This window comes from Podarcis filfolensis (assembly GCF_964270895.1).
Source record: "Podarcis filfolensis genome assembly, chromosome: 16".
Classification (NCBI taxonomy): Eukaryota; Metazoa; Chordata; class Lepidosauria; order Squamata; family Lacertidae; genus Podarcis; species Podarcis filfolensis.
In genome coordinates, this window is record NC_139620.1 from 19,535,656 (window position 1) to 19,562,576 (window position 26,921).

The 26,921-nt window shown below is 46.2% G+C and overlaps 1 protein-coding gene across 2 annotated transcripts; it reads right to left on the reverse strand.

Annotated features, from left to right (window-relative positions):
* Positions 1–7,174: 7,174 nt before the first annotated feature.
* LOC310751012 (peripheral-type benzodiazepine receptor-associated protein 1-like) lies at positions 7,175–15,346 on the reverse strand. 2 transcript variants are annotated; one of them, XM_083589682.1, is made up of 2 exons: positions 10,022–15,346; positions 7,175–7,326 (listed from the first exon to the last, which is right to left on the reverse strand). In XM_083589682.1, the coding sequence occupies exons 1-2, from the start codon at positions 15,240–15,242 to the stop codon at positions 7,268–7,270; spliced, it is 5,280 nt and encodes a 1,759-aa protein (XP_083445808.1). In that variant the 5' UTR covers positions 15,243–15,346; the 3' UTR covers positions 7,175–7,267. The 2 variants fall into 2 exon arrangements, with proteins under 2 accessions (XP_083445808.1, XP_083445807.1); XM_083589681.1 differs by having other exon boundaries at positions 9,896–15,346.
* Between the last annotated feature and the right edge of the window lie 11,575 nt (positions 15,347–26,921).

Here is a 26,921-nt window from a genome sequence, read left to right on the forward strand (position 1 = left end):
TGGCACACCTTCCCTATTAAAGTGTGGTGCTCCCCACTTTACACGATTTCACCGTATTTTTCGCTCTATAAGACACACCAGACGACAAGATGCACCTAGTTTTTGGAGGAGGAAAACAAGAAAAAAAATATTCTGAATCTCAGAAGCCAGAACAGCAAGAGGGATCACTGCGCAGTGAAAGCAGTGATCCCTCTTGCTGTTCTGGCTTCTGGGATAGCTGTGCAGCCTGCATGTGCTCCATAAGACGCACACACATTTCCCCTTACTTTTTAGGAGGGGAAAAGTGAGTCTTATAGAGCAAAAAATACGGTACTTTATACACACTGGGGCCCGGAACATAACCCCCACATAAGTAGCAGGACACCTGTATCCCAAATGCTGCTTCCTTATGCTCTGCCTCCACAGATGGAAGCAGCAGGGCTTCTGAACACTGGAGGAGAGAGTTACTCTTGTACTCCAGCCCTGCTTGCAGGCTTTCTGTTGGGGCTTCTGGCTGGCTACTGTGAGCACAGGACTGACCCAGCAGTTTCTCCTTATGTTCTTATGCAACCTTTCCTCATAGGAAAGTTGCAACTGGGATCTCAGCTGAGACATTGGGGACTATCCCATTACCGGCTTTGGCAGTTAACAATGAACACGACGTCTGTGCATCCTTTTCTTGTGTGTGCAATTTATGCCAGGGATTTGAAATGAGAAGGTAAGCCACGAGTGCTACCAGGCAGACTGTAAAACATTTATAGGGAAGCCTCTGCGGTGCCCTGTTTTACCAAGTGAAAACGCAATGGAAATTAAATGTGAGTTGGGGATGTTATGAGGATGAATGTCTCCATTGATTAAATGAGCCTCTGATAGACAGGGAGCAGCAGCTTGGCTGCCGAGTTTTCCGTCACACATTATTCATGCGGTATTTAAGTAGCAAGTGATGGACGTGCCAGAATTTCCCCCTAATTGTTGGCACGAGGAATGGGATTCTGCCTGAATGGTCTGCTCACAAACTGCTGTGGTGGGGAAATGGCTTTATCCAAGGATATATTCCAAAGGTTGGGGTTTATAGCATGTTGCTAAGTGTAGGGGTGGGGGGTGGGGGAAGGAAAGTGCAACTCACAGTATATCTGCCAAATACATAAAAATGTAAGGCTGTCGTCACGCTGCAGTTTGCATGGCCACCAGTAGGCGGACACTCCAACTCCAACATAAGAACAGAATGGGAGGCAGGCAGATGAGCGAGTGAGCAAGCAGTGTGGGTGGCAGACGGCAAGCTTGCCAAACCACTCTCCAAAGTATCTCCCACGCTCCTTTTAAGGGGGTTGGAGTGAGCTGTGAGGGGATAGGCAGTGGGTGTATGAATGAGGCATAAAGGGAGGGGTGTTTGGTCAGGTGTAAAAAGAAGACTGGGTGTCCAGTTGTGGGGCAAGTGGGTCAGCAGAGGGTTGGCAAGCGGATCATGGAGGGGCAGCAACCCCCTTTAGTATATTACAGGAGTGCTTTCCAATACAGGTATGTAGATCCAGAGGCCTCAGTGAGTTTCAGCTCAGCAGAACCCAGAAGATGTTTTAAATCTGTCATTCAGTTCTGTTCCCATTTCTGTTTATAGTTGATTAGATCTGAATCATTGACGTTTAGCTCCTGCATGCTAAGTGGATGAGTCCGACAACAAGATGCTGGAGGCATGCAGATGTGAAGCCACATAACGGAAGGCGTGAGATGTTTCCTGTGAATGTCTAATGCAGGCATAGGCAAACTCTGGCCCTCCAGATGTTTGGGACTACAATTCCCATCAGTCCCAAACATCTGGAGGGCCGGAGTTTGCCTATGCCTGGTCTAATGCAGCCTTCTCCAGCCTGGTGGCCAGCAGATGTTTTGGCTGATAATCTCCATCATCCCTACTCACTGGCCATGCTAGCTGGGACTGGAAGGAACTGTAATTCTTTAGAGCCAAAGAACCTCGCTTTATAATCTGGATAGTTACAGAGCCCATATGGGGCCCCGGAAGCCATCCAGATGTTGGACTGCATTTCCCATCATCCCTGACCACTGGCCATGCTGGCTGATGGGAAATGTCGCCCAGTGGCATCAGGAGAGCTTCAGTTTCGCCATCCTTGTTAAGACACACTGGCAAAATAGGATGGAGTTCAGGCACATTTCACGTCGTCATTAAGCTTGAAGCGCCGTTATAAAACTACTGGAGTTACGAATAAATTCCACATGTAAACCATCTGCAGCAGTGACAATAATGGTTAAGTTTCACAAACCAGCAATACAGGGTTGCCTGGCTCTGGTTTGCAAGGTACAACTTTTTGCAGCCGTGGGTTCTAGTTGTTGCATGTTCCCGTTCTTTCCCCGAAAGAAGACAGCTGCTGAATCACATTATTTAAGTGGTAAAGGACTTATTCTGGTTGCCAGAAAGAGGATCAACATAGCTGATAGCAAATAGCGTGTGGAACAAGATTCTACTTGTCTTGGTAAGCTGCACTGTCGATGTAGGGGCATGTCGCAACATTAAAACACAATTTTTAAAACTGTTTAAAAAGACTTGCAATCACAAACATGAGGTGTCCTAAGAACATACAAGTTAAATGTCCAAAGCCAGGGCAAAGAGGTGAGTCTTCAGCATTTTCCAGAAGCGGTACAATGAAGGTGCAGGGTGTACCTCTGTGGGGAAGGAGTTTTACAACTTAGGGGCCACCACAGAGAAGACCCTCTCCCAGACTGCCACCCCTTAAGCCAGGGGTCAGCAACCTTTTTCAGTAGGGGGCCAGTCCACTGTCCCTCAGACCTTGTGTGGGGCCAGACTATATTTTTTTTGGGGGGGGGTGAACGAATTCCTATGCCCCACAAATAATCCAGATATGCATTTTAAGTAAAAGGACACATTCTACTCATGTAAAAACACGCCGATTCCTGAACCGGCCGGATTGAGAAGGCGATTGGGCCTTAGTTTGCCTACCATGCCTTAAGCCTCTGAGGCTGGAAGAACTAACCAGATGGAATCCTCTGCCAATCTTAGCGCCTGAGAGGCTCTCTAGGGAAGGATGCAGTCTTTCATATACTTGGGGCCAGAGTTGTTTTGGGCTTTAAACACCAACATGTCTAAATCCCTGGGGATCTGTGGCCTACACCCCAAAGGACTATTGCTTTCTCCACACAGGTACAGCTAGGAAAACCAGCAGATCTCTGGTTCTTGTATTTAAATGCAAAAGAATCCACACCTTTAAGACTGTTTGCACCCCTCTGCTGACATCATGACATACAGCATTGGCCCAATTATAAGCCGTACTTGCAAATAAGCCGCACCTTTAAAATTCAAGGCTTATTTGTGGATGCAGCCTGCCTTCCGGCTCTACTGCCTTCCAAGGGAGGCTTGGGAGTGGCAGGTAGCCTGCATGCCATTGCCCTGCACTCCTGGGCTGCTTCCTGGGGAGCGAGCTGCAACGCTTTGCCAGAAGCCTCCCCCACTTCCCCCTTCCTTACATTGGCTCAGGGGAGGCTTGGGAGACACGGTCAGGACGGGCGACATTGTCCCGCACCCCCGACAGCCCTCGTGGGTAGCTGTTTCAGCAGCGATACCGTAAGGTCGCGAATATAAGCCACACTTAAACTTTTCACAATCTTAATTTGGAAAAAAGTGTGGCTTATATTCAGGCCGATACGGTACATTTCCCAGGACTTCAGACCAGGCTGGTGACTGGTCTGTTTCCCAGAACACTTAGAAAAAACATTTAGAAAACAGGAGCCGCGTTATTTTACACTTTTTCCTGGGTCTATGTCCTGCTGAGCACAACTGTGTTTCCTATTAAACATGTGTAGGATTACATTGTGAGCCCATCTGTCTCTCTGTCTCGCTGTCTCTCTAGATGTCTTTCTGCACCAGCCATTCAAGGTGACCACTAAAATAACGAATCAATACAGTATAAAATGATGAAAAAAGAAGTTTAAAAGGCTGTATCACCATAAACAAAATGAGGATAAAGGGAGGCATTGACAGAAGCCAGATATTTTATTAGCAGGGCTGCAAAGGGCAGGCCAATCTGCTGTTTCGGGAGGGCAGAAAACCTGAAACTTCTCCAAAGAGTGGAGAGGCCGCAGATAAAAATTGCACCTTTTAGTAGGTCATTTGAGCAGTCTCTGCAGGTGGCCTAATAAACACAGCAGGGGTGAATATGTCATCCTGGGGTGCTAAAAGCATGTCCTTATTTTCACCTGAGAAATGTTCTGAGAGTGTGGCAGAATACGCTTTTGCAGAAGGAAATGAATACAGAGGACAGCAGGTGGAGAAAAAAAACTTCTTGCAATGTGCAAGAATGGAGGGGCCTTAGGTTGTGATCCTTGGTGAGATTCGACAGGGGGTGTTATGAGGCCACATGAGCTTTGCTATTTTCCTCTGTGAAACGGGCAAGACTGGTGGTATGCTTACTATGGGTCAGTTGTTTTTTAGTCATTTAGTCATGTCCGACTCTTCGTGACCCCATGGACCAGAGCACGCCAGGCACTTCTGTCCTCCACTGCCTCCCGCAGTTTGGTCAGACTCATGTTAGTAGCTTCAAGAACACTGTCCAACCATCTTGTCCTCTGTTGTCCCCTTCTCCTTGTGCCCTCAATCTTTCCCAACATCAGGGTCTTTTCCAGGGAGTCTTCTCTTCTCATGAGGTGGCCAAAGTATTGGAGCCTCAGCTTCACAGTCTGTCCTTCCATTGAGCACTCAGGGCTGATTTCCTTAAGAATGATAGGTTTGATCTTCTTGCAGTCCATTGGACTTTCAAGAGTTTCCTCTGGCACCATAACTCAAAAGCATCAATTCTGCCAACAAAGTTGTGTCATCTGCATATCTGAGGTTGTTGATATTTCTTCCCGCAATCTTAATTCCGGTTTGGGATTCATCCAGTCCAGCCTTTCGCATGATCAGTTATTGGGGTGCAATTAAGCCTTACGGTCAGCAGGTGCCGCTATTGATGTGGCTTACAAACTGTTACGTGAGAGAGCCAGAAAGAGAAAACTGCACGGTCCAATAGAGAGGGGTGGAAAACACACAAGGCAGAACAATTTGTTCCAAAACATTTTGCTCTGCAATGGGGTCATCTATAAATTCTGGGATTTCCTGTTTTCTGAACAGCCAGCCTCAGACAGCAACCAGGGTCTCTTTCTCTCTCGCTCGCTTGTCTCAGACATCCTCCTTTATCCAAGAGCTGCATTTTGCTCTCAGAAATCAAACAAGCCACAAACTCCTGCCTCCTGCGGGCTTTTCAGGAGATCCTGTAACACAACACACCGCACTCCTGCTTGTCTCAGTGCCAGGCTTTCATTTCCTCTAGGTTGTGTCATAAAATCATGGGATTTCTGTGGCTTTCCACAACTGCTGTGTAGAATAAATGTGAAAAAGAAGCAAAAAGGCTTGAATGTACATTCCTAGCGTCACTAGGAAGTTCAACGGGTCTAATGGGAGCTTGAAGTTGATTTCGGGCCAGTGTGCGAAAGGGCTAATCCCTTTTATATATTTTTGTCTCATTTTTATTCTGTCTTTTCCCCAAACTGAGATTCAAGGCAGGTCCCAGCTTTTAAAATGCATCATTATAAAACACACTGTGGTAAAAACAAACTAGATTTAAAAAAAGTTAAAATGAATTAAAAACCAGCAGTTAAAATCAGTGGCGTAGCGTGGGGGGTGCAGGGGGGGGCCGGCCGCACCGGGCGCAACATCTGGGGTTAGGGCAAATCCACGGGTTAGGGGGCGCAAATTACTTGCCTTGCCCCGGGTGCTGACAACCCACGCTACGCCACTGGTTAAAATGCAGTTTGCCCTGACAGCAGACCAGTGGTCAGTCCAAAGGCTTGTGTGAGCAGGAATGTCTTAGCCTTCTGCTGAAAGGATAGCAAAGGGGAAGCCAGTCTAGCCTCTCTCGGGAGGTAATCCAACAATGGTAGAGCAGCCACAGAGAAGTTTTACCACCAATTGTGCCTCTGATGTCGATGGGAAGGTGCTCACCTGAGGATTTCAGCACCCAGGCAGGTTCATGTAGGGAGATACAATCTTGCAGGGAATCTGGGCCCAAGCCACAGAGGGCTTTATCGATCATAACCAGCACTTTGAATTGAAACGGACCAGCAGCCAGTGAAGTAAAATGTTCCCTGTAACCAGCCACCATCAGCAATCTGGCTGCAGCATTCTGGACCAGCTGAAGCTTCTGAACACATTTCAAGGCACACCTACCTCTACATCAACTGCCACTGAAAGGGTCCCCAGAAGACAGGGTGGCTACTGTTCACGATTGCTTGCAGTCTGTAGGATGATTGTACTAGTACTTTCAACTGTTCTTGGACTCAGTGCTTCCCATATGTAAAACGGATGCATGTTTTCTATGATTTATCAGATACTGTATTTGCATGACTTGGTTCACCCCACACCCCCTTTTTAGGTATCTGTTCTTACATGCATGGGAGCCAAGTGATGGGTGACTCTGTCAATGGGTGACTCTGTTAATTCCGGCTTCTCATCTTCCCTATATTAAGTTTAGTTCTACCTATTTCCACATCAGTTTGCAATTCTTTTTCAAAAAGTCCCCATGAAAATTCATAAGCAATTTAGTGTGGATTTAACCTAATACACACATTCTTCCCCAATTACACACTTTGCAAGCAAAATTCCCTAGTATAATGCTATTTTTGTATATTCTTTCCATCAACATATGCATTTTATAACCATTTTACCCTAATACATACTTTTTTCTTTTGGTTATGATAAACATGACTTGGCTAGAGAACTGCATTTCATAACTCAGGGAAGTGTGGCTTTTGAATAATAGCTGCATTTTGGTTTGTAGAATTTGAAGTGCGAGCTAAGCAAGTTCCCCTTTAATGGTGATCTGAAGGGAATTTCTCCTCTATTCCTTGAGCCAATCTTGACTGGAGTATAAATATTATAAATAAATAAACAGAGATCCTGCATTCTGATTATGCTGCTGTATTTAGATTGAAGAATGCTCATCTGTGGAAAGGCTGCTTTGCACTCACGGGATCTGCTGGTAAAAGTTGAGCGTGATATATACACACAAAAAAATATATTTTATTTTTGTTCTTTAAATAAATCCATGTACTTTTTGCCACAGTTACCACCTTTACAGCTCAAAAAATGGCAATACTTTTGCTGATTAAAGACAAAATGAAAATTCAATGGCGATGATTGTAAGGTACAAACTTTGCAAATATTTTAATAAATAAGGAGTTTTAGTATAAGAATAGGAAATGTATTCAAAGGTAGCTCCCAAATCCGTCGTCAATATGGCTTCGATCCGAATAGCAGCATCACTCTTTCCTCAATCCAGTAGCTATAGCCTAAATTACACAAAAGCACAATTAAGAACTTTGTAGAGTAACAGGCGTACAAGAGTAAAGTAAAAACATAAAATGGTTCTGCTACTTCAAACACATAAATGAAGAAGGAAAATACAAATAAGATGGAATGCAAAGCGAAGCAAATCCTAGAAGTAACTTTCATTGGTTGGCATCAACAATTGTTCTAAAATGAAGAGCTAGACTTAAGTATAAATCCATGCAAATGTCTCATTAATTTAATGTATTGTCATTACTATTTCTAAAAGCTTCTGGGGTGCAAGGCCTTAACTCAAAGCTCTTAGGGTGGGCGATCAACATCACCAAGCACCAACAAACACCTACACTGAAAAGCTAGCATTAACTTGAAGAATAACAAGTCATTTTTCTTCAAACACATGTGCAAGTTGAACATTCCAATCTGAAGTTAGAAAGCTTGAACGCAAGAACAAAATGCTTTAGTATTAAAGTACGAGCAACTTTGCAACTGCATTCTACAGTGGTGCCTCGCAAGACGAAAAGAATCCGTTCTGCGAGTCTCTTCGTCTAGCGGTTTTTTCGTCTTGCGAAGCAAGCCCATTGACGGATTAGCGGATTAGCGCTATTAGCGGCTTTTAGCGGCTTAGCGGATAAGCGGCTTAGAAAAAGGGGGGGGAGGGAAAAAACCCCGCAGGAACTCGCAAGACATTTTCGTCTTGCGAAGCAAGCCCATAGGAGATTCGTTTTGCGAAGCACCTCCAAAACGGAAAACTCTTTCGTCTAGCGAGTTTTCCGTCTTGCGAGGCATTCGTCTTGCGGGGCACCACTGTATATAGCAAGAGTTGGTTTTGGCTAGGAACATAGGGGCTATCTCACGCTGAAGATTGTGGGTGCCCGCGATGAAGGGCTTCAACTTTGCTCATTGACTTTGTGGGGACCCAGTCCCCACAAAGGGGGGTGAAGCACCCATGGCCCCCTGAAGTCTGCTCAAGCGGCTAGGAAGAAACCTCAAGTCAGAAGCAAGAGGAAGTGTGCAAGATGACAAACATTTATTCCAGAGTTGCTTCTGCTCTTTTCCTCATCATCACTCAACTCAAGTCTGCTATTGGTACATGAATGCAGCTCCTGGGCACACCCACAAAAAGACTCACTTGATCACTGACATGGTATTTGTTCCAGTTGTGAACTAAAACAAATTATGCGCTTAAGCGTCAGGAATCAAGTAGCTGTTGCTTGGGGGAAATTTCCCACGTGGGGTATGGACACATCTTCAGTGAGTCACTTATTGGAGTAAAATTTGCCATCAATCAATATTCAGGTGAAGCATTTGTTTTACGATTGCAGCTCAAATGCTGACTCTGCTCAGTGCAATGTAAAGTAGTTGGAATTCTACAAAACGCAGACATCTTACAGAATGTTATTACAGAAGTTCTACTGAAGTCAATAAGCCTGACTCCTGTGTCTATGCCACAGTGAATACGGAAAGACTTGCTTTCACATAAGCACGTTTAGAATTATACTGTAAGTTTGCTTACTAGGGAGGTATTGATACTGTCCATTCTGTAATAACAGAGATGCTAACAACTTGGAACTACACCCACCCCAAATACAGTGGTACCTTGGGTTACATATGCTTCAGGTTACATACGCTTCAGGTTACAGACTCCACTAACCCAGAAATAGTACCTCGGGTTAAGAACTTTGCTTCAGGATGAGAACAGAAATCGTGTGGCGGCGGCGCGGCAGCAGCAGGAGGCCCCATTAGCTAAAGTAGTGGTTCAGGTTAAGCACAGTTTCAGGTTAAGAATGGACCTCCGGAACGAATTAAGTACGTAACCAGAGGTACCACTGTACTTCTTGGGCAAGAATCTTTGACACTGAAAATATTGTTGTTCTCTTGCTATACAGTTCTAAACACTTTTTATGTCTATTGCTCATCTTCTAGGGTTTTCAAAAGGCTAACAAGTCTGATTCTTTTTGTTCAGAGGGAACAGCTTCCAGACATCTATGGTGCCTTTTTATTAAGCCTCTTCCCTATCTGTGTGCAAAAGTATAGCATTCTCTATTTTTAAAAAAGGTAAAGGACCCCTGACAGTTAAGTCCAGTTGCAAACAACTCTGGGGTTATGGTGCTCATCTCGCTTTACTGGCTGAGGGAGCCAGCATTTGTCTGCAGTTTTTCCGCGTCATGTGGCCAGCATGACTAAGCCGCCTCTGGCAAAACCAGAGCAGCGCACGGAAACGCCGTTTACCTTCCCGCCGGAGCGATACCTATTTATCTACTTGCATTTTTGGCAACTGCTAGGTTGGCAGGAGCTGGGACCGAGCAACGGAAGTTCACCCCGTCACAGGGATTCGAACCACCGACCTTCTGATCGGCAAGCCCAAGAGGCTCAGTGGTTTAGACCACAGCACCACCCTATTCTCCATTTTATATGGCAGCTAATTTTTCACCCACATTCAGCAAGACTTTTCTTTGGTGCTTAGGATATTATAGTCCCAAAGCCTTAGGTGGTAGGTGTTTAGTTTTATTATCCTACTGCCAAGATTTGGGGTCAGATCTGTTGATTCTTATGCTGTCTAGAGCCACTAACCTCCTCATAAGCTTTCATCTTTACTGTAACTCGACTTTAATAGATGTTCTTTCACTTCCTTACTCTCAATGTACATTTCAGATACCAAATTGCAGGGAATATACCCTTTCTTTCCTTCACATTCACCTCGGTAAAAACCATCAGCATCTTGGTGACCAATCACTTTCAGAATCTGTCCCTCTTTAAAAGATAGCTCCTCCTCAGCTGTGTCAGAATTAGGTGACATAGTTATGGGATCGTAGTCAAAAAGTGCTACAAAAAGCCTTGTTGGGTCATCATTAATCCTTTCTCCTGAAACAAAGCTGCTCTGAGGGCCTGAATTAGGCACTGTTTGGTCAGTTCTGGGGCTCATGGTTATAATTTTATCTTTTGCCAGTTCTACAAGGGACACTGGCGTCTCCTGTGGTTTAGGGTCTTCTTGTCCAGAAATGTTAATCCTATACAACTGGTTTTCCTCTTCCTCAATATCTGAAAGATCTGAAATATGGTTATGGTCACCAAGAGGAGTCTTCCAGCTTTTAGTTGTTGATATTTGCTCTTCCTTCATTTCAGCATCAGACACGCTCAAGTTGGAGAGTTCTTTGCATAACTGCTTAACATTCTTTCTGTGGTTCTTTTCAGAAAGATGACCTGGCTCTTCCTGAAGACAGAAGTTGCGCATTCCTGCACCTCTGTAGTTGCCCTTCTCCAGTTCAAACTCTGTGGAAGAAACAGTGGTTACACCCATAATGTCAATATGGCATTGAAAAGATGAATCTTTGGCATTGGTATGTTCGGCCATTGTATACACCTTGATTTTGCTGTTGTCTGGCTGATTCTTACCTACAGTTGTTTTAGTCAGAGGATGATCTTCTGAAATTTCTCTTCCAGTGTCTCCAGAAAATACGGGCAGTGCAGAACTGGCTGGTCCTTCGTACTTTGACGTAGGAAAAACATGTTCGGAGGAGTGCTTTCTAACAGACGTGTGTAGAATAGAATCACCCTTGTCTTTATTTCTTGTATCGTGTGAAGTTGTCAGCGCAGAAGAGGTCATATGATTCTGAGAAACATTTACTGGCACAGAAACTGCTTCTTCTTTGTAATCAGACGTGAAGTGAATGGTGAAATCGGTGTCTGCACCAGCCAGGCACATGTGGGAGAAGACAGATGAGGACATACTGGTTGTGGCAGAGATGTGCCCATCTTCAAACTCTAAGAATTCTTTGAAAGTCATCTCAGAGGCATGACTGGGGGAAAAGAACTTTGACATTAAAGAATTAGGAATTTCTAAATGAGCAGATGGAATTAAAGCTGGCACAGAATCCTCAGATTCCCCAAAGGGGGACACAGTTCTCACAGAGACCTTCCAAGACCCTTGAAACATATTTAGCTGAGACGTTGCTAATGATATACTTCCAGCTGTCGGTGATGCAACTTCTGTGACTTTCTGTCCATTGATATAAATTGCATAGCCAGTGACTTTTACTCCATTGGATGATCCTGCTGCATCAATTGTTACTGGCAACCAGCTAACAATTAGGAACTCTGCAGAAGAACTAGGTTGTACTTGGACATCGAGGGGAGCATGAGGTGGTCCTGCTGGTGGAGTAGTGAACATAATTGCTGCTGATTTCTGCTCCAGATCCCCTTGAGGAAACATCAACACTTCTTTAGGATGCAGTGTTTCCACTTTTACAGTGTACTGTGTGCTGGGGCTAAGATTCTGGAAAGTATACCAATATACCCCTGCCTTTGTGACATCATACTCCATCTCATTAAGGTACACTGCATGAGTGTAGTTACTGTTGCTTGGCAACCAAGTAATTTTTGCTGACGTTGCAGTAATGCTCCAAAGCTCCAGGAGTGCCGGTGCAATATGGAAACTGTTTCCTACAAGGAAAGTGCATTGCATCTTATCGGAATTTCCTTTGTCTGTCACACTTTGAACTGAGATGCGATAAGAACGCAGCTCTAAATCTAGGTTCTCAATCACTGCTTTCATCTGACTGCCATACTTCACACTGTGACATAGATCTGTATTGACATAAATGTTATAGCTGTACACTTTGCCCTGGCTATCTAGCATGTGTGGTGGGTCCCAGCCTATAAGGATGGACCTAGCAAACTGTTTGATAAGAGTCAGGTTCTGGGGACAAAGCACTGCTGCCTGGTCATCACACAGCTCCTCTCCCAGTCTGTTAGACAGCAGATTAACACACATGTCTTCATCAAGGCTGTCGCTTTTGTCTTCACTACTAGCACTTTGGCAGGGGAAACTTGTTTCACGGTATGAATGATAAGAAACATCATTTGGCTCTGAAGGGGCAAAACTTATTAGATCATTACCTGAAACTTCTTCAACTAAGTTTGAGGGGATCAGTCCCCTCCTACCATCCATCAATTCCCCTTCATAGAAACCATCTTCGTCCATTTCTCCATAAATATAAACATATTCCCCAGCTGTCAGTGGAAGTTCTGCTTCAGGGTTCTTATTAGGGCCGTGAAAAGGGTCATAGCTAAACCGTGCCAAAAAGACAGAAAGTTTTGAAGGACCTTGATTTTCTAGCTCTTGGCTTATAGAAACTTTATCTGTCTCTAGGTCTTCTGTTTCACCTGCTGTATCTTCTTCGGGATTTAGGCAAGATTTAGAGCTGTTCTGTATGGATTCGGATGCAGATGAGTTTGACTGGGATTCTAATGCTTTAGGTTTTTGGGGCAAGCCAGAAGAACCCACAGATGCAGAGTCTTCATCACTGATGCTTTTATTACAATGGCGATTGTGGCCAGTACATTGTTCCCATTTTTCTGGGCAAATTATTGCTTGGGAATTGCAAGTTGCATGGGATAATTCCGATTCTAAGAGCCCAGATGTCTTAACTTGCTCAAGTTCTTCAGTCAGGAGATTAAAGTGTTTGGTCTGACTGTGATACTGGTTTTCCAGCTCTTTCACTTGAGCTTCAAGCAGCTGTACTGCCTCCTCATGCTCTCTTTTTATCTCTGTCTGCATCTGATGCAGTTGTTGTATTTCTCCCTCTTTCTTTTGCAGCACCAGTAAAGTTTTCTCATGTTCAGATTCCAACTGTTGCCATCCTTCTGCCGTCTCTTTCATGTTCTTAATGACTTGCTCCAAACTCTCCACTTTAATTTCCAGTCCGTTAGACAACTGCACGGCAGAATTGTAGTCATCAGTTGCCTGCATGAGCTTCACTTTTATCTCGGTATTTTCACTCTGGATCTTTTCCATCTTTTTGTTCTTCTCATGTAGCTGAGAGTTCTCCTCTGCAACCTTGGCCTTTTCACTCAATGCTGCATTGATCTGCAGTTCCAAATAATCACATCTCTTTTGTTTCGCCTCCACTTCACATTGAAGGTTTTTACACTCCTGAGCTTTTTCAGCCAGCTCCCTTTTCAAAGTCTGCAAGGAATGCTCAGCATCCGAACCCAATGCTAAAGTGCTGCTTTCATCATTCTTAGCACTGTTCCCCAAAGGTGGTGCTTCTGATTGCACATCTTTCACCAATGTGTCCAATGTTTCTGGCATCTCCTTTGGCAAAGGCAAGCCCTTTAAGCATGTGCCCACAGCTGACGTTTCTGGGATGATAACTGGTGAAGAAGGAGCACTGGAGGCCATTTTGGAGAGCTGAAAAGATTCCCTGATGTTCCTGAGCATGATCTGTCTTTGCAGCCTCAGCACTTCTCTCTGAGACTCTCGCAGCAAGCGATCAAACTCACAGATGTTGAGAAAACAGGCATTCTCTGTGCCTGAAGACAGTTTGGCCTGCAGCTCCCAGCACTCCTTCTGCAAGGCTTCCAGCTGCTGGTCCTTTGCCAGCAGAACATTGGCTTGTTCGCTCAGGTCCTTCACCCGCTGCCGAGCATAGCTGCTCTTGTACAGGTCTGTGTCGGGGCAAGCCAAGGCTAAGGCGATTGGGGCGCCGCCAACCTTGAGGCCGGATTCCTGGAGCTTCTTGGCCCGCTCTTCCAGGCGCTTGGCAATGGCCGCCAGCTCTGTGTTCTTCCTCTTCAGCCGCTTAACTTTGTCCTGCATCTCCGGGAAGCTGCTCTTCCTCAGCAAGGCGTTCTCCTCCTTCAGGTGGGTGCACCGTTGCTCGAGGGCCCCCAGGGCATCCAAGAGGTCCGTGTTCTGCTTCACCAGCTGGTCATACCCGCCTCCCGACAGCCAGTCTTGCTGCTGGCTTTGCAGGCCTGCCGGAGGCGTTGCGCCTTCTCCCGCAGACCCTGAACTGCACGTTTTCCCTTCCGGGGGTGCATCCGCAGACCCCTCTTCCTTGGCCCCTTCCTCCAGAGGGGCCTTATCTTTCCCCAAGGAAGCAGCAGTGGCCGCAGCCTTCTGGGCCTCCGGCTGTGGGGCGCAGCCGCCACCCGCTTGGCCCCCTCCTTCCAGCAGAGCATGGTGGGGGTGGGGGTGAGGCTCGCATCGGCTCAGGTTGCTGTGCAGGGAGCGGGACTTGGAGGCTGTCCCGCTGTCGGGGGCGCAGGAGGCGACCACGAGGCTCTCCAAGGAGCGGGGCCTGCTCTTGCCCAGTCTGTGGCCGGGCAGTGTCGTAGGCGGCGGCCTGACTTTGTGAGAGGACGCCAGCGGCGAATGCTCTCCCTCGAAGCGCTCCAGGATATACTTGAGGAAGAGGCTCCTCTCCAGCTCCAGCTCGGCCTTGAGGTGGCGGATGCGCGCGGCCTGGTCTCCGTCGACCTCCCAGCGGAGCTTGCCCAGCACTTCTTGCAGCTTGGCGCGGCACTCGCCGTTCAGACCCGCACTGCTTCCACCACCACCGCCGCCAGCTCGGCTGCTTCGGCTGACCAGCTCCTCGGCCAGCTGGCGCTGCAAGTCCCGGGCCTGTCGCATGGCGGCGTCTCGCTCCCGCTGCAGCAGCTCTTGGGCCTCTCGCAGCTCCGCCTCCTTCCAGCGCAGCAGCTGCCGGATCTCGGTCTCGCGCTGCCGGGCGCCGGCCTCGCGCAGCTGGTGCAGCTCGCGCGCCCGCTGCTGCTCCCACTTGGAGCGGAGCTGGTCGGCCAGCAGCTGCCGCTCGCGCTCGGCCGCCTCGCGCAGCTCGCGCGACTCCAACGCGAAGCGGCGCCGGCACTCCTGAGAGCGCAGCCGCTCCGCCTCCAGCTCCGCCCGAAGCGACTCCAGCTCTCGGCGGTGGTCCTCGTGGAAGGCGGGCGGAGGCCCCGCAGGAGGAGGAGGAAAGGGCGGGGGAGGGGGAGGAGGACCGAGAGGCGCCCCGCTGGAGACGCCGCCGCCGCTGCCCAGGGAGGCAGGAGGAGCGCCACCGAGGGCTTTGCGCGGGGAATGGCGCGCAGACAGAGCGGGGCCTCCGCCGCCCCCTGAGGGGCTGTCTTTAGTCATGGCGCGACCAAGGCCGGCAGGTGCGGCCCGCCGTGTGAGGCGAAGGCGCGTGAGGGGAAGTTCAAACCGTCGCCAACCGCCGCGCGTGGAACGTTCCAGGCGTCTCCCCCTCCCCCGCCCCCTCGTTCGCGCGGGCACGCTATTGTCCCCGGTCCTGCCCGCGCGGTGAGTTCCACAGGCTTTTCCCATGCAGCCCTGGCGTCCTCTTAGGCCCCTGGATGAGATGGGAAGTTGTTGGCATCCCTAGGAGCCAAGGTCCCTTTTTGGGGGGGCCCCGAGAAAATATTTGAGGGGGGCTGCCCTCCCTCCCAGCTGATGGGCACTGCCATTCAAATGGTGTATGTGCACTGTGCCACGTGATTGATTCAAGCTGGCATCGCCTGTTGGCACCCGTCTGCCTCAAGAAACAATGGAGTGCACCACTGGGGGTGAAGTCAAAAATGTTGCATTAGCAACGCCTATCCTGGGCAGTGTGAATGAGGGTCCTGGGCTGCCCAGACAAGAGCCTTCTCTTGTTCATTGAGATCCGAAAGAAAGCAGAGCAATAACTTTGGCATCAATGTGGCTGCAGGAATCATGCAAAAGAAGCATACAAGGCACCATCCAACCGTCTTAGGGACTCTGCTCTGGATTTACTCCTTAGCCTTTTCTTCTCCCTAAGATATCCCACAAAGCAGAAGGAACCACCTGGCAGAATAAGACCAGCCTGGAACTGGGCAAGGAAGCAGTAAGTCTCCTGAACCAAGTAGGCAGTGGAGTTCTAAGGAGGCAGGGATTGCATGTCAGGAAGGTGCATTGTCACGTAGTTTCCCTTATAGCTGCCAGGTGCTTCACTCACCTGTAAATTCTCCACATATCTCCCTCTCTGGTACATGTTCATTTATGGAAGCATCTGTAATTTGTAGACCCTTGACCCAATAAGAGCCCCAGGGGAAAAACTAGGACAATATATCAATGTACAGTCATACCTTGGTTGTCAAATATATATTGACAATATATCAATGTACAGTCATGCCTTGGTACTCATACATTTTGGCTCCCAAACGATCGAAACCCGGAAGTGAGCTGGTTTTCGAACTTTTTTTGGAAGTTGAATGTCTGATGTGGCTTCTATGTGCCTTTGAAATTGGAAGCCAATCGGAAGCTGCACCTTGGTTTCAGAAGTCAAATGTACCTCCGGAACGCATTCTGTTCGTAAACCAAGGTACGACTGTAGTGATATTAATATCAATTATATATCAATATAAAGGCAGTACTACTTCTCGAAGCACATAGTTAAACTATGGAACTTGCAGCCATGGAAAACAGTTCTGACCAACTTAGGTGGCTTTAAAGAGTGGACAAATTTTTGGAGCAGAGGGATATCGATGGTTACTAGCCACAATGGCTATGCTCGGCTTCCACAGCTGGAGACAGTTATGCTTCTGAATACCAGTTCCTGGAAGCCGCAAGAGGAGAGGGGGCTCCGGTGCTGGCATCCTGTTTGAGAATTTCCCACAGGCCTCTCGTTGGCCAATGTGAGAACAGGATGCTGGACAAGATGGGCCACTGGCCTGACCCAGCAGGCCCTTCTTACATTCTTAATGAAACAGTAACAACAAAGAGTATTCATAAAACCAGTAAACCAAAGCACACCAAGTCCATTCACTACAAATGTAAGAGCCATAAAAAGGAGGAGGCAGCATTCAGGTACCCTGGTCCCAAACTGTTCAGGTCCTTGTAGGTAGCAACCAGCACTTTGAATCACACTTAGCCACCCAAGCCAACCTGTTCACAAGTAGTTTACTTTGCACACGAGTGGAATGTTTTGGGCCGGTGATCCAGCACCCTGTGCCAGATCTACATATGGTGATTGATAGTGTCTCCAGCAGTGGCAGCAGGAACATCTAGGGAGGTATCTGAAGAACTCTTCCCCTTCTCATGATAGGCGGTATCACATGCCTAGATACCTAGATAGATGGTGCTGACCTTTAAAGCCCTAAATGGCCTTGGTCCAGTATATCTGAAGGGGCGTCTCCACCCCCATCGTTCTACCTGGACACTGAGGTCCAGCACTGAGGGCCTTCTGGCAGTTAGGTCACTGCGAGAAGCCAAGTTACAGGGAACCAGGCAGAGGGCCTTCTCGGTAGTGGCGCTTTCCCTGTGGAACACCCTCCCACCAGATGTCAAAGAGAACAACAACTACCAGACTTTTAGAAGACATCTGAAGGCAGCCCTGTTTAGGGAAGCTTTTAATGTTTGATGTATTATAGTATTTTAATATTTTTTTGGAAGCCGCCCAGAGTGGCTGGGGAAGCCCAGCCAGATGGGCGGGGTATAAATATTATTATTATTATTATTATTATTATTATTATTATTATTATTATTATTACCTGTGTTGTTAGCTGAACTGCTTTGAGGGTGGCTATAGTTGAAAAAACAGCATACAAACAAGTGAATAAAAATGGACTGATTCCAACCATTGTTTGTCCCATCAGCCAGTACCCTAACATTTCATGACCCTAGCATTCCATGTGATGGGATGCACATGTAACATGTACCTGTTTATCAGGCCTTATACATCCACACACATCTTTTTAATTCCTCTTCTCCCACCCCCACCAGTTGACCAGGTCTGAAAAGCCTGTCTAGTATCTACAAAATGAGAGATGAGTGGTCTTCACCAGGACACTCACACTGACTTGGAAAACCCACCACCACCAACCCTCATGCTCATGGCACACTCTTCTTTAAATATTTTTGTTTTCATTGAATTTAACCAGATTTATATACCACTTAATAATAATAATAAAAAAACCTAAGCTGTTTCCATGAAACAGTAGAAAATGCTACGTTAAAGAATACAAATAAAATCAAACTTTTAAAAAGCAGGCATCATAATATTTATCAAAATATGAATAAAAACCAGATGTACATAATAAATTACAAATGAAAATTAAATGTCTGGGTAGGCTTGCCTAAGCAATCCCATGTTTCATATATGTTTCATATTTTCTTCCTTAATACTCATTGAAAGAGAGTAAACTGCAAAGAAAGGAACACATTGTAGAGCCTTCATCTAACCTACAACTTCATTTGCCCCTTGCCCTTCCACCACCTGATAGCCTCGTGTTGATTGGCATGGCTTGGGGAAAACTATATGAGCCTCTCTGAGTCGCTTGGGATTTCCCCAGTTAATAGTTAATAGCTGGATAAATAAGTGCAAGTCCAGCTGTGAGCAGATGTGTTTAATTATTTCCTTCCATGCCCCCAACAAATCAGTCCGAAAGGCTGCAAATGGTGAAACGTCTTAAGAACTTTCAGCCATCTTTTAGACAACATGCCAAGGCCTGAACTTGGCATGAAGACCAATGCATGGTTCTCAAAGGGTGTGGCAGGAAGATTCAAGGACAAAGAAACGTTTAAGCAATTCAGTGTAGTATAGTATAATTTTTATTTATTTATTTGCAGAATATTGATAGATATCTTCAGAATCAAGCACTGCTAGAAGTTATTTTTGTTTTTCAACGTATCAATATTTCCCCCCCCCCAACTTATCAGTAAAAAAAATGGCATTAGCAATTTTTTTATTCTGAGAAAGTGGCCTGGAGGAAAAAGGTTTGAGAACCATTGCCCTAATGGGTGGTGGCAGGGGGAATGGTGGCTTTTGATGTCTTCCTACGGCAAGTGCCAGGAAAGGGAACCTCTGCCTTTCTCTTTCCTGCAGAGAGCCTTGGACCCAGCAATAGTGAGTGGCGGCATGTGGGTAGGAAAGCATCCTGCCAAAAATGTACCTCCTGCTCTTTCGTCTCCCTGTTCTTCTTTAAGACTATTAAGTTATCTGGGGGGAAAGCTAGGAGGCTTTTTTCTTTTCTTTTCTTAAAAGTCCCAAAGGGAAGCGTTTTGGCCTCCTTTGAACCGAGAGTTGCTGTTTAAATAGAATTATAACTGTATGTCTGTACAGAGGAGAAGGTGCTCTGCAGGGCAAGTCCATTTGCCAGAGCTTTGATAAAATATATATGTATAATTGATGCAGCTGTTCGGTTAATCACACCCTGTACTTAAGACCGATTAAAGCCCATCACATTAATTTAATTGAATGGGGGGGGACTGGGAATTGTACTAGATTTCCCCCATTAAATTAAAATTACTGCCCTCGATTAGATGTCCTAGGTGTCCATTGTTGTTAGCAGATAATGGAATTATTATGCAAATTAGTATCTGCCCTTAATTGATCTGGTCACTGATGCCTTCCTAGTTCCTCCCGGTCTCACACATTCCTTTTCTCCTAAGCTTAATTGTAATTACATTCCCACCCCACCCCTAGGCTGATTGATGTAGGCAGGAACCCAAAAAGAGACTTTGACACACCCAACAGCTTCTATCTATTGCTAGGATTTCTGATTCCTTTCCCCTTCGAACAGCAGGACCTCCTGCCACCCCTCCAGACTTGTGCATATGTGGAGGGCTTTTGGGGTGGGGTGGGGGCTGTGGTTATAGCTTGCAACATGCCATTGATGCAATAATAGTGCATTAGTGTTAGATTTATACCGTCCACACATCATGCAGAATTGTAAAATGTTCAGAAACGGGCAACCAAAATGATCAGGCAGGTGGAGCCAACTTCCCTGTGAGGAAAGGTTGCAGTGTGGATCTCGCTTCCACAAGAGGCAGCGATGGCCACCAACTTGAAAGCCTTTAAAAGAGGATTAGACAAATTCATGGGTGACAAGGCTATCAATGGCACTCAGCCACAGTAGCTCAGTGCTGCTATTGGAATGGCTTTTACTCCTGTTGAATGGGTTTTAAAATGTAGATGCAGCCATGCTTCTGAATGCCAGTTGCTGGTAACCGCAGGAAGGAAGAGTGCTGTTGTGCTCCGGTCCTGCTTGTTGGCAACAGGATGCGGGACTAGATAGGCCATTGTCCTGAACCAGCAGGCTCCTCTCATGTCCTTAGGCAAAAGCTCCTCCCATCTCCTACATACCATTTCATTTTGACCTCAGCTTAGCAGCTTCTCAGCAGACCTACTTTGTCAATTTGGTGCTCAGAGAAGCCCAGGCCACTGCTGAAGCAGTGGCTACCTCTCCCACACCCTGCGCAGCCTGCCCTTGCATCTGGTTGGCCGCTGTGAGAACAGGATCCTGGACTACATGGCCACTGGACTGATTCAGCCAGGCTCTTCTGACGCTCTTCTGTACTTGCAAGCTCCCCAAAGGCATGACAAAAAGCCAGGCTATGAAAACGGGTTCTAAGCGAGATTTGAACTTGCAGCCTCCAGGAATGTAATCACTTGGTCCCAGTCCCTCAGCAGCAGTGTTAAATTGTGTTTGCTCAGAAAAGAATCTGCACCCTTTGGGGATATATTCCTTACACGCATTATTAACAGCTCCCTAAAGTCAGCCCTCCGTGGAAGATTAAAGACCGCTGCTCCAAAGTCTGCAAGACAGAAAGTATTCTAGTCTCTCTTTCAGGTCTTGCTAAGAAGCTTAATAGTAACTGTTCTGGATTTGTTCTCCCCCCCCCCCCTTTCCCTTTGTAATCATTATTTCCTCTGGCAATGTTTCTAACTGCAGGTTTAGATTTGTTTGGCTTCGTATTTATTCAGAAAGAGTATCAGTGACCTTTACAGAGGAAGGAGGTTGTCAGCCGACTGGTTTCTCAAAGGCAAGGCATGATGTGAGATGAAAATGCAATTTGTGTTTGATTGTTTTTCTTCTTTGCAAAGAAAGTCCCGCTAAACATTCACCTCTGCCATGGACTTCTTGGGTGGCCTCAGATAAATTACTGTCCTTTAGTTTCCCATCTGCATAACTGCAGTGACCAAGGCAAATTCATTTCAGATCTTACATTTTGCTCATGTCGCGTCAGACCCCTGGCCTGTTGAGTATTGTCTACAGCAGGTATTGGGAACCTGTGGCCCTCCAGATGTTGCAGAACTACAACTCCCATCACCCCTGCCCTTGCTTGCTGGGCTGATGGAAGTTCAACAACTTATGGAGGGCCAAAAGTCATTGCTGGCCCATTCACGAGGCAAGGTGAGGTGCCACCTGTTTGGCAGCCCCCCTCCCCCCATGCCATCTCTACAGTGGCCTCTTGATGAAAAGGAGGCACTGCTGATCTCCCACCCCTAGGGAAGAAGTGGCTGGGTCTGCCTCTGGGTTTTCCTGGGCTCTGGACCTGCCTGACATGATTCAGAGTGGGCCCCTCCCCTCCACAACAGCCTTATGAGTCCCACTTCAACCACTGAGTGAGTTTGATTTGATTCTCCCCCTCGTTCCCGATGTAGATCTTCACTCACCCCTTTTCCCCTGACAGTGGTGGCGGCACCATTTTGTGGTTCACTGCAGGTGCCAGAGTTTATTGGACTGGCCCTGCCAAAGTTTCTGCATACCTGGTGTATTAGTGACCAGCAGTGGCTCTCCAGGATGTCAGACTGGGTCTCTCCCAGCCCTGCCTGATGATGCCATGGGTTGAACTTGGGGTTTTTGGAGGTGCCAGGATTGAACCTGAGATCTTCTGCATGCAAAGCAGATGCTCTACCATTGAGGTATAGGGAGGGGGAATACCCCACAGGCAGTAAATGCGCACATGGAACATACTTCTTTTATATTTTGATTTTGTTCTGTGAACTGCCCTGAGTATAGGGTGGTATATAAATTCAATACATAATAATAATCCAATGATTTCACCTGGATCCCTCCCCCTACCTTGATCTAGGTCTATTTGCATTAGATTTTATACATATTTGCCCTACTTTAATGTTGTGGAGATGTAGGGGAGGGAACTTCATTTTCCTTGATAGGAAACAATCAATAAAATTTCTCTTCTAAAATCAACCAATGCTTGAAATGCTGGAGGTAAGCCTCCTAATACAACAGAGCTCTTCTTTAAAAATGTAATTGTCTAGAAAGCAAAAACTTTTTGCAGATACTAGCAACCATAGATTTTGAAAAAATCTGGAGCTGCAGGGAAAGAAGGAAGGCCACTTTCAAGCTGTTACTATTTTGTGGGTCCTATTGTATCACATATCAGCCCCTTCAGATGGTGCAATTAAAGTGGATTTAACATGTACAACAAGATGGTTTAAAACACCAGGAGGGTGTTTCTCCTCTTCATCTATTGTCCTATGCCTCACTTTCCTTTCCATTCTGTACTTGGTTTTCCATGAAGCCATTCCTGGTGACTTTTTGTTATTTTTTCAGTACGTTTACTGTATTGTACTTGGATTAGTGTAGTTGTCCTCAAGTTTTAATGATAGAAGGTATTTAGGCCCAGGCTATCTGAAAGACCATATTCTTCCATACAAACTTGGCCGGGTTCTGAGATCTTCTGGGGAGGCCCTTCTCTCAGTCCTGCCACCTTCACAGACATGCTTGGTGGAGAAGCAGGAGAGGGCCTTCTCAGTGGTTGCTCCCAGACTTTGGAATGCCCTTGCTAGTTAGGCTAGACTGGCTCTCTTCTTGTTGTCTTTCCACCGGCAGGTGAATACTGTTTTATTCTGGCAGGCCTTTGGAAACTGACTGTGCTGTTTTTATTATCTATATTTTAATAGATTTTTAACATATTATTTTAAATTCTATTAGAATTTAATTACTTTTTAAGTATTATATTTTAACTATTACTAGCTTTCTGTATTTTATCTGTGTTGATTACATTTGTGTAAGCCGCCTCGAGTCCCAGTCTGGGGAAAAGGCAGGATATTATTGTTGTTGTTAATACTACTACTAATAATAAGAATAATTTTTGTGGGGGGGCTCCCTACCCCAAAAGGATGTTACATTTGAATGAATTGAAGGGAGTAGGGTACTTGAAAGAGAGAGGAGCATTTTTCTTTTTTCTTCTCTCAAAGACACTATCAGGCTTTGGCAGAAGTGCAGGTAAGGTTCACAGCAGGAGAAGCTGCCGAGTGGCACAGCTTGGTGCAGCTGGCACAAGCAGCTTTGTTTTGGCCCAGGGCTGCTCTGGGAAGAGAGACTGAGCCCGTACCCTTGGAATCTACCCTCGCTCTCCAAGATTCTCAGCCACTTGGCTCCAAGTGGCAGCTCGCACGCAGGCATCCAACTCCCTAAGCCGAGGTTTGTGTAAAAAGAGGCATGTTTGCGATTTGGCAAGTTATTCCTCCCCTGCGCCACCCGCGCCATGACAGAAGGCTCCTCATTGACCCGTTTCTTGAGCATTCGTCCCGATTCATCGTGCACAAAGCAAAGGAGCATAAGTTGGCATGTGTGGTTCTCTGCCCCCCTCCTAAGAACATAAGAAGAGCCTGCTGGATTAGGCCCATGGCCCATCTCGTCCAGCATCCTGTTCCCAGATGCCTGTGGGAAATTTGCAAGCAGGACCCAAGCACAAGAGCACCCTCCGCTCTGGTGGTTTCCAGCAACTGGTATTCAGAAACATTGTTGCCTCCAGTTTTGGGGGTAGAAGATAGCCTTTGTGGGTAGCAGCTCTCTCCTCCACGAATTGGTTCAGTCCTCTTTTACTGCCACCCAAGTTGGTGGCCATTGCTGCTACCTGTGGGAGTGAGTTCCATAGTTTACCTAGGCACTGTGTGAAGAAGAACTTTATTTTATCCTGTGGGAGTCAGTCCATTTATCCACTGCAGTTGGCGGGGGGGTCCTGTTGGATGATGGAGGGACCTAATGAACATTGCATCTCCCACCCCACCCCAAAATCTGGTGTTTGGCCTGAGTGTTCCTCTTGAATGAGCAATATATGGGCAAACATACAGGTTTTCTCATCTACCTTAGTTTCTCTCCCTGTGGCCTGTTGGTTTTTGAAAAGATCAAACCTGAAATTGTTTTGTTTATGAATATTGTGTCAGTGTGACTTGAGGGCGTTTTATATTTGTTCAGAAAAACAGACTGAGCACAAACTGGTCCCCCCCCCCCATTAAAGGTCAAGAGAGAGAGAATTTGGTGTGTGTGTGTGCTAAAGCAGCAGAAAGATTTCCAGTTGGCAGTTCAGCCTGATTTGTAATAAAACATTTCTTGGGGAGAAAGCCATCCGCTTGACAGATGGCTCAGTCGGGACCAGCAAGCGGGCGAAAGAGACTGTATTTTCTCAAAAGTGTTGGGCTGCAGATAGCATGATTGTTTCCAACCATTTGTTGGATGGATTTAAATATACTACGCAGCAGACAGCGCTTACAACAGCAACGGATCCAACCTGCCTTACTCGATCTTTTCCTGAGAGATAACACAGTTTTCTAGAGAACAGGGCCGTCCCTACCATTTGGCAGAGGGCACCTCCATAAGAAGGGCCTTCTGGATCAGGCCAGTGGCCCATCTCGTCCAGCATCCTGTTCTCACAGTGGCCAACCAGCTGCCTGAAAGGGAAGCCCGCAAGCAGAATCCGAGTGCAAGAGCACTATGCCCTCCTATGGTTTTCAGCAACTGGAATTCAGAAGCATTGCTGCCTCCAGCTACTCCTGCCATTTGGGAGCAGCAGAGAGCAAATATTTGCCCTCCTCTGCGTATCAACCTTTCCAGTAATTGAAGACTGTTGCCATGCCCACCACCCAGTCTTACTTTCAAATATAAGCTAGCTTACAAGAGGCTTTTAAATATACAAATATGGGTGATATGAGGATACAGCATAGCATCCTCAGAGACATATGCCCTGAGTTCCTGCAGAAGGATGGGATGCTTTGATTAGCAAGCACAGCCGTGATGAACTGGTGTTCTACTGGAATTTCCTGCAGCAAAGGCACACAGCAAGGATATTACCAATAGTGTAGTGGAAAATTCAGAAGTGTAGTGTCCCTTCATGATAGTCACAGCCATGCTCCTAAGATTATACAGCCTTCTAAGATTATACAGAATTCTTATAATTAGGGATGCATTGCAACAATCAATTCAAATCTCCATGTGTTGCCTCCCAGCTGGATCTACTATTTTCTCTGCACATACATGGGGAAATGTCTTGGGATGTTCATCATCTTTCAGAGTGACTTCAGTAAGGTTTCCCTTAAAGTTCCATTGTACATTATTATTATTATTATTATTATTATTATTATTATTATACCTTTTATAGTGATTTTATGTTGTGACCTGCCTGAATTCTACAATTATAGGGTGGGATACCAATTTAATTAAGTAAGTTAATAATATTGTTAATAATACTGTAATAATAATAATTTAAAAGGCCATAGACTATTAATCAGCCAAAAGCTGAGTTGAGTGACCTGAGGAGCTGGTTCTCCATTGCTGACTCCAACCAGCACAAAGGGTGATAATACTTCTCAGTGTCCAAAAGGCTGCCCTTTCATCCTGATTGGGTGGTTCTAGGATGCTGGAGACAGGGACCCTGCTGCAGAAATAGTAACAGATCTTTCACACACATACCCATGGATGTAGCCAATGGGGGGCAGGGGGCAGCTTCCTCCAAGTAAATTGATCCTGCTCACCTAATATAAATCCTGGCTACACCCATGTTACACACCACAAAAATCCAGACCACCACACCCCTGGACATAACGCAGGAGTGTGTGCACATCTCTGAATGTACAGGTAGAGCACACAGATTCTTGCCTGGGATCTCTGGCCCAGCCAAGATGAATGAACATCACTGTACGCCTCTTTGTAATAGCCACGTGTAACAGTGTAACACTGGTGTTTTCATACAAGTAAACGTAACGTGGAGGTGCTCCTAGAAAGAAAGCAGATGGTGGGGGTTATTATTATCCTCCTCACTTGATGAAGTCCCATCTCGTTTGGCCCTTGCTCCCTCAGCCACCACACCCTGGGGTGTGTATTTTTGGATGCTAGCTTGCATGCCTTCCCCAGCCAGCTGTTGCCTGAACATTCCTGTGGACAGCAGTATTTCCAGCAGGAAAATATTAGAGTGGATGAGGTTTACCAGAGAGCTGCAAGCATCCAGGCTGGTGCTGAGCTCAAGTTAACTCCAGAGTGAGGAAAACACACTGTGCCAAAATCAAGGATAGAAGTACCTGACAGTTTCAAAACTTCCATTTCTCTTTTCCTGGCCCCAGTCTTAAGTTCAGTTTCCCATATTTGCAGCAATTTGCAAATATATATTTTTAAAAAAAAAATCCCCGTGAAAATTCATCACAATTTTTCTTGTATGCAGCGTTGACCAGCACAGACACATTTTTGCAAGAAAAAATTCCTTATTCTTTTTCTATGCTATTTTCACAAATATATGCTCCTTTATGCACATTTCCCCCGATAAATGCATTTTTGCAAACGCTGTTTGTTTAGAGAACCAGACTGCAACATTTGGGGAAGTGCGAATTTTGAAGATTGGCTATTTCAGTTCTTATATTGTTTCAGAAAGTGCAGATTTGATAGACACACCTTTAAACGTGAAGTGAATTGAATTTCTCCTACATCTGTAACCAAAAGGCGCTGTTGTTGTTGTTTCAATGCAAAGCAGATTGGCTGCTGGAGAAAGAATGATGAGAGTTCAGCTTGTTTCCTCCCTCTCTTTTTCAAATGCAGGGCAAAACGGGGGATCTTTTTGTAGGTTTTTTTTTTCTTTTGCAATGAAATAATCAGTTGCCAGTTCCTGCTGATGCTGCCAATCGTTGCTTGCAAAAAGCTAGGGGGGCAGGCAGTAACAGGCAAGCATTGGAGAAGGCAAGAGTCCCATGTGCAGATTGATCAGGGGAGCTGCCAGTCTCTACGGCCACCAGTCCTTGCTTGTGCGAAGTGGGGCGTCGGGGGAGAGACAAGCAGG

Bases quoted from the DNA above. Each gene is read 5' to 3' on its own strand.
- LOC310751012 (XM_083589681.1), bottom strand. From the start codon at position 15,242: ATGACTAAAGACAGCCCCTCAGGGGGCGGCGGAGGCCCCGCTCTGTCT.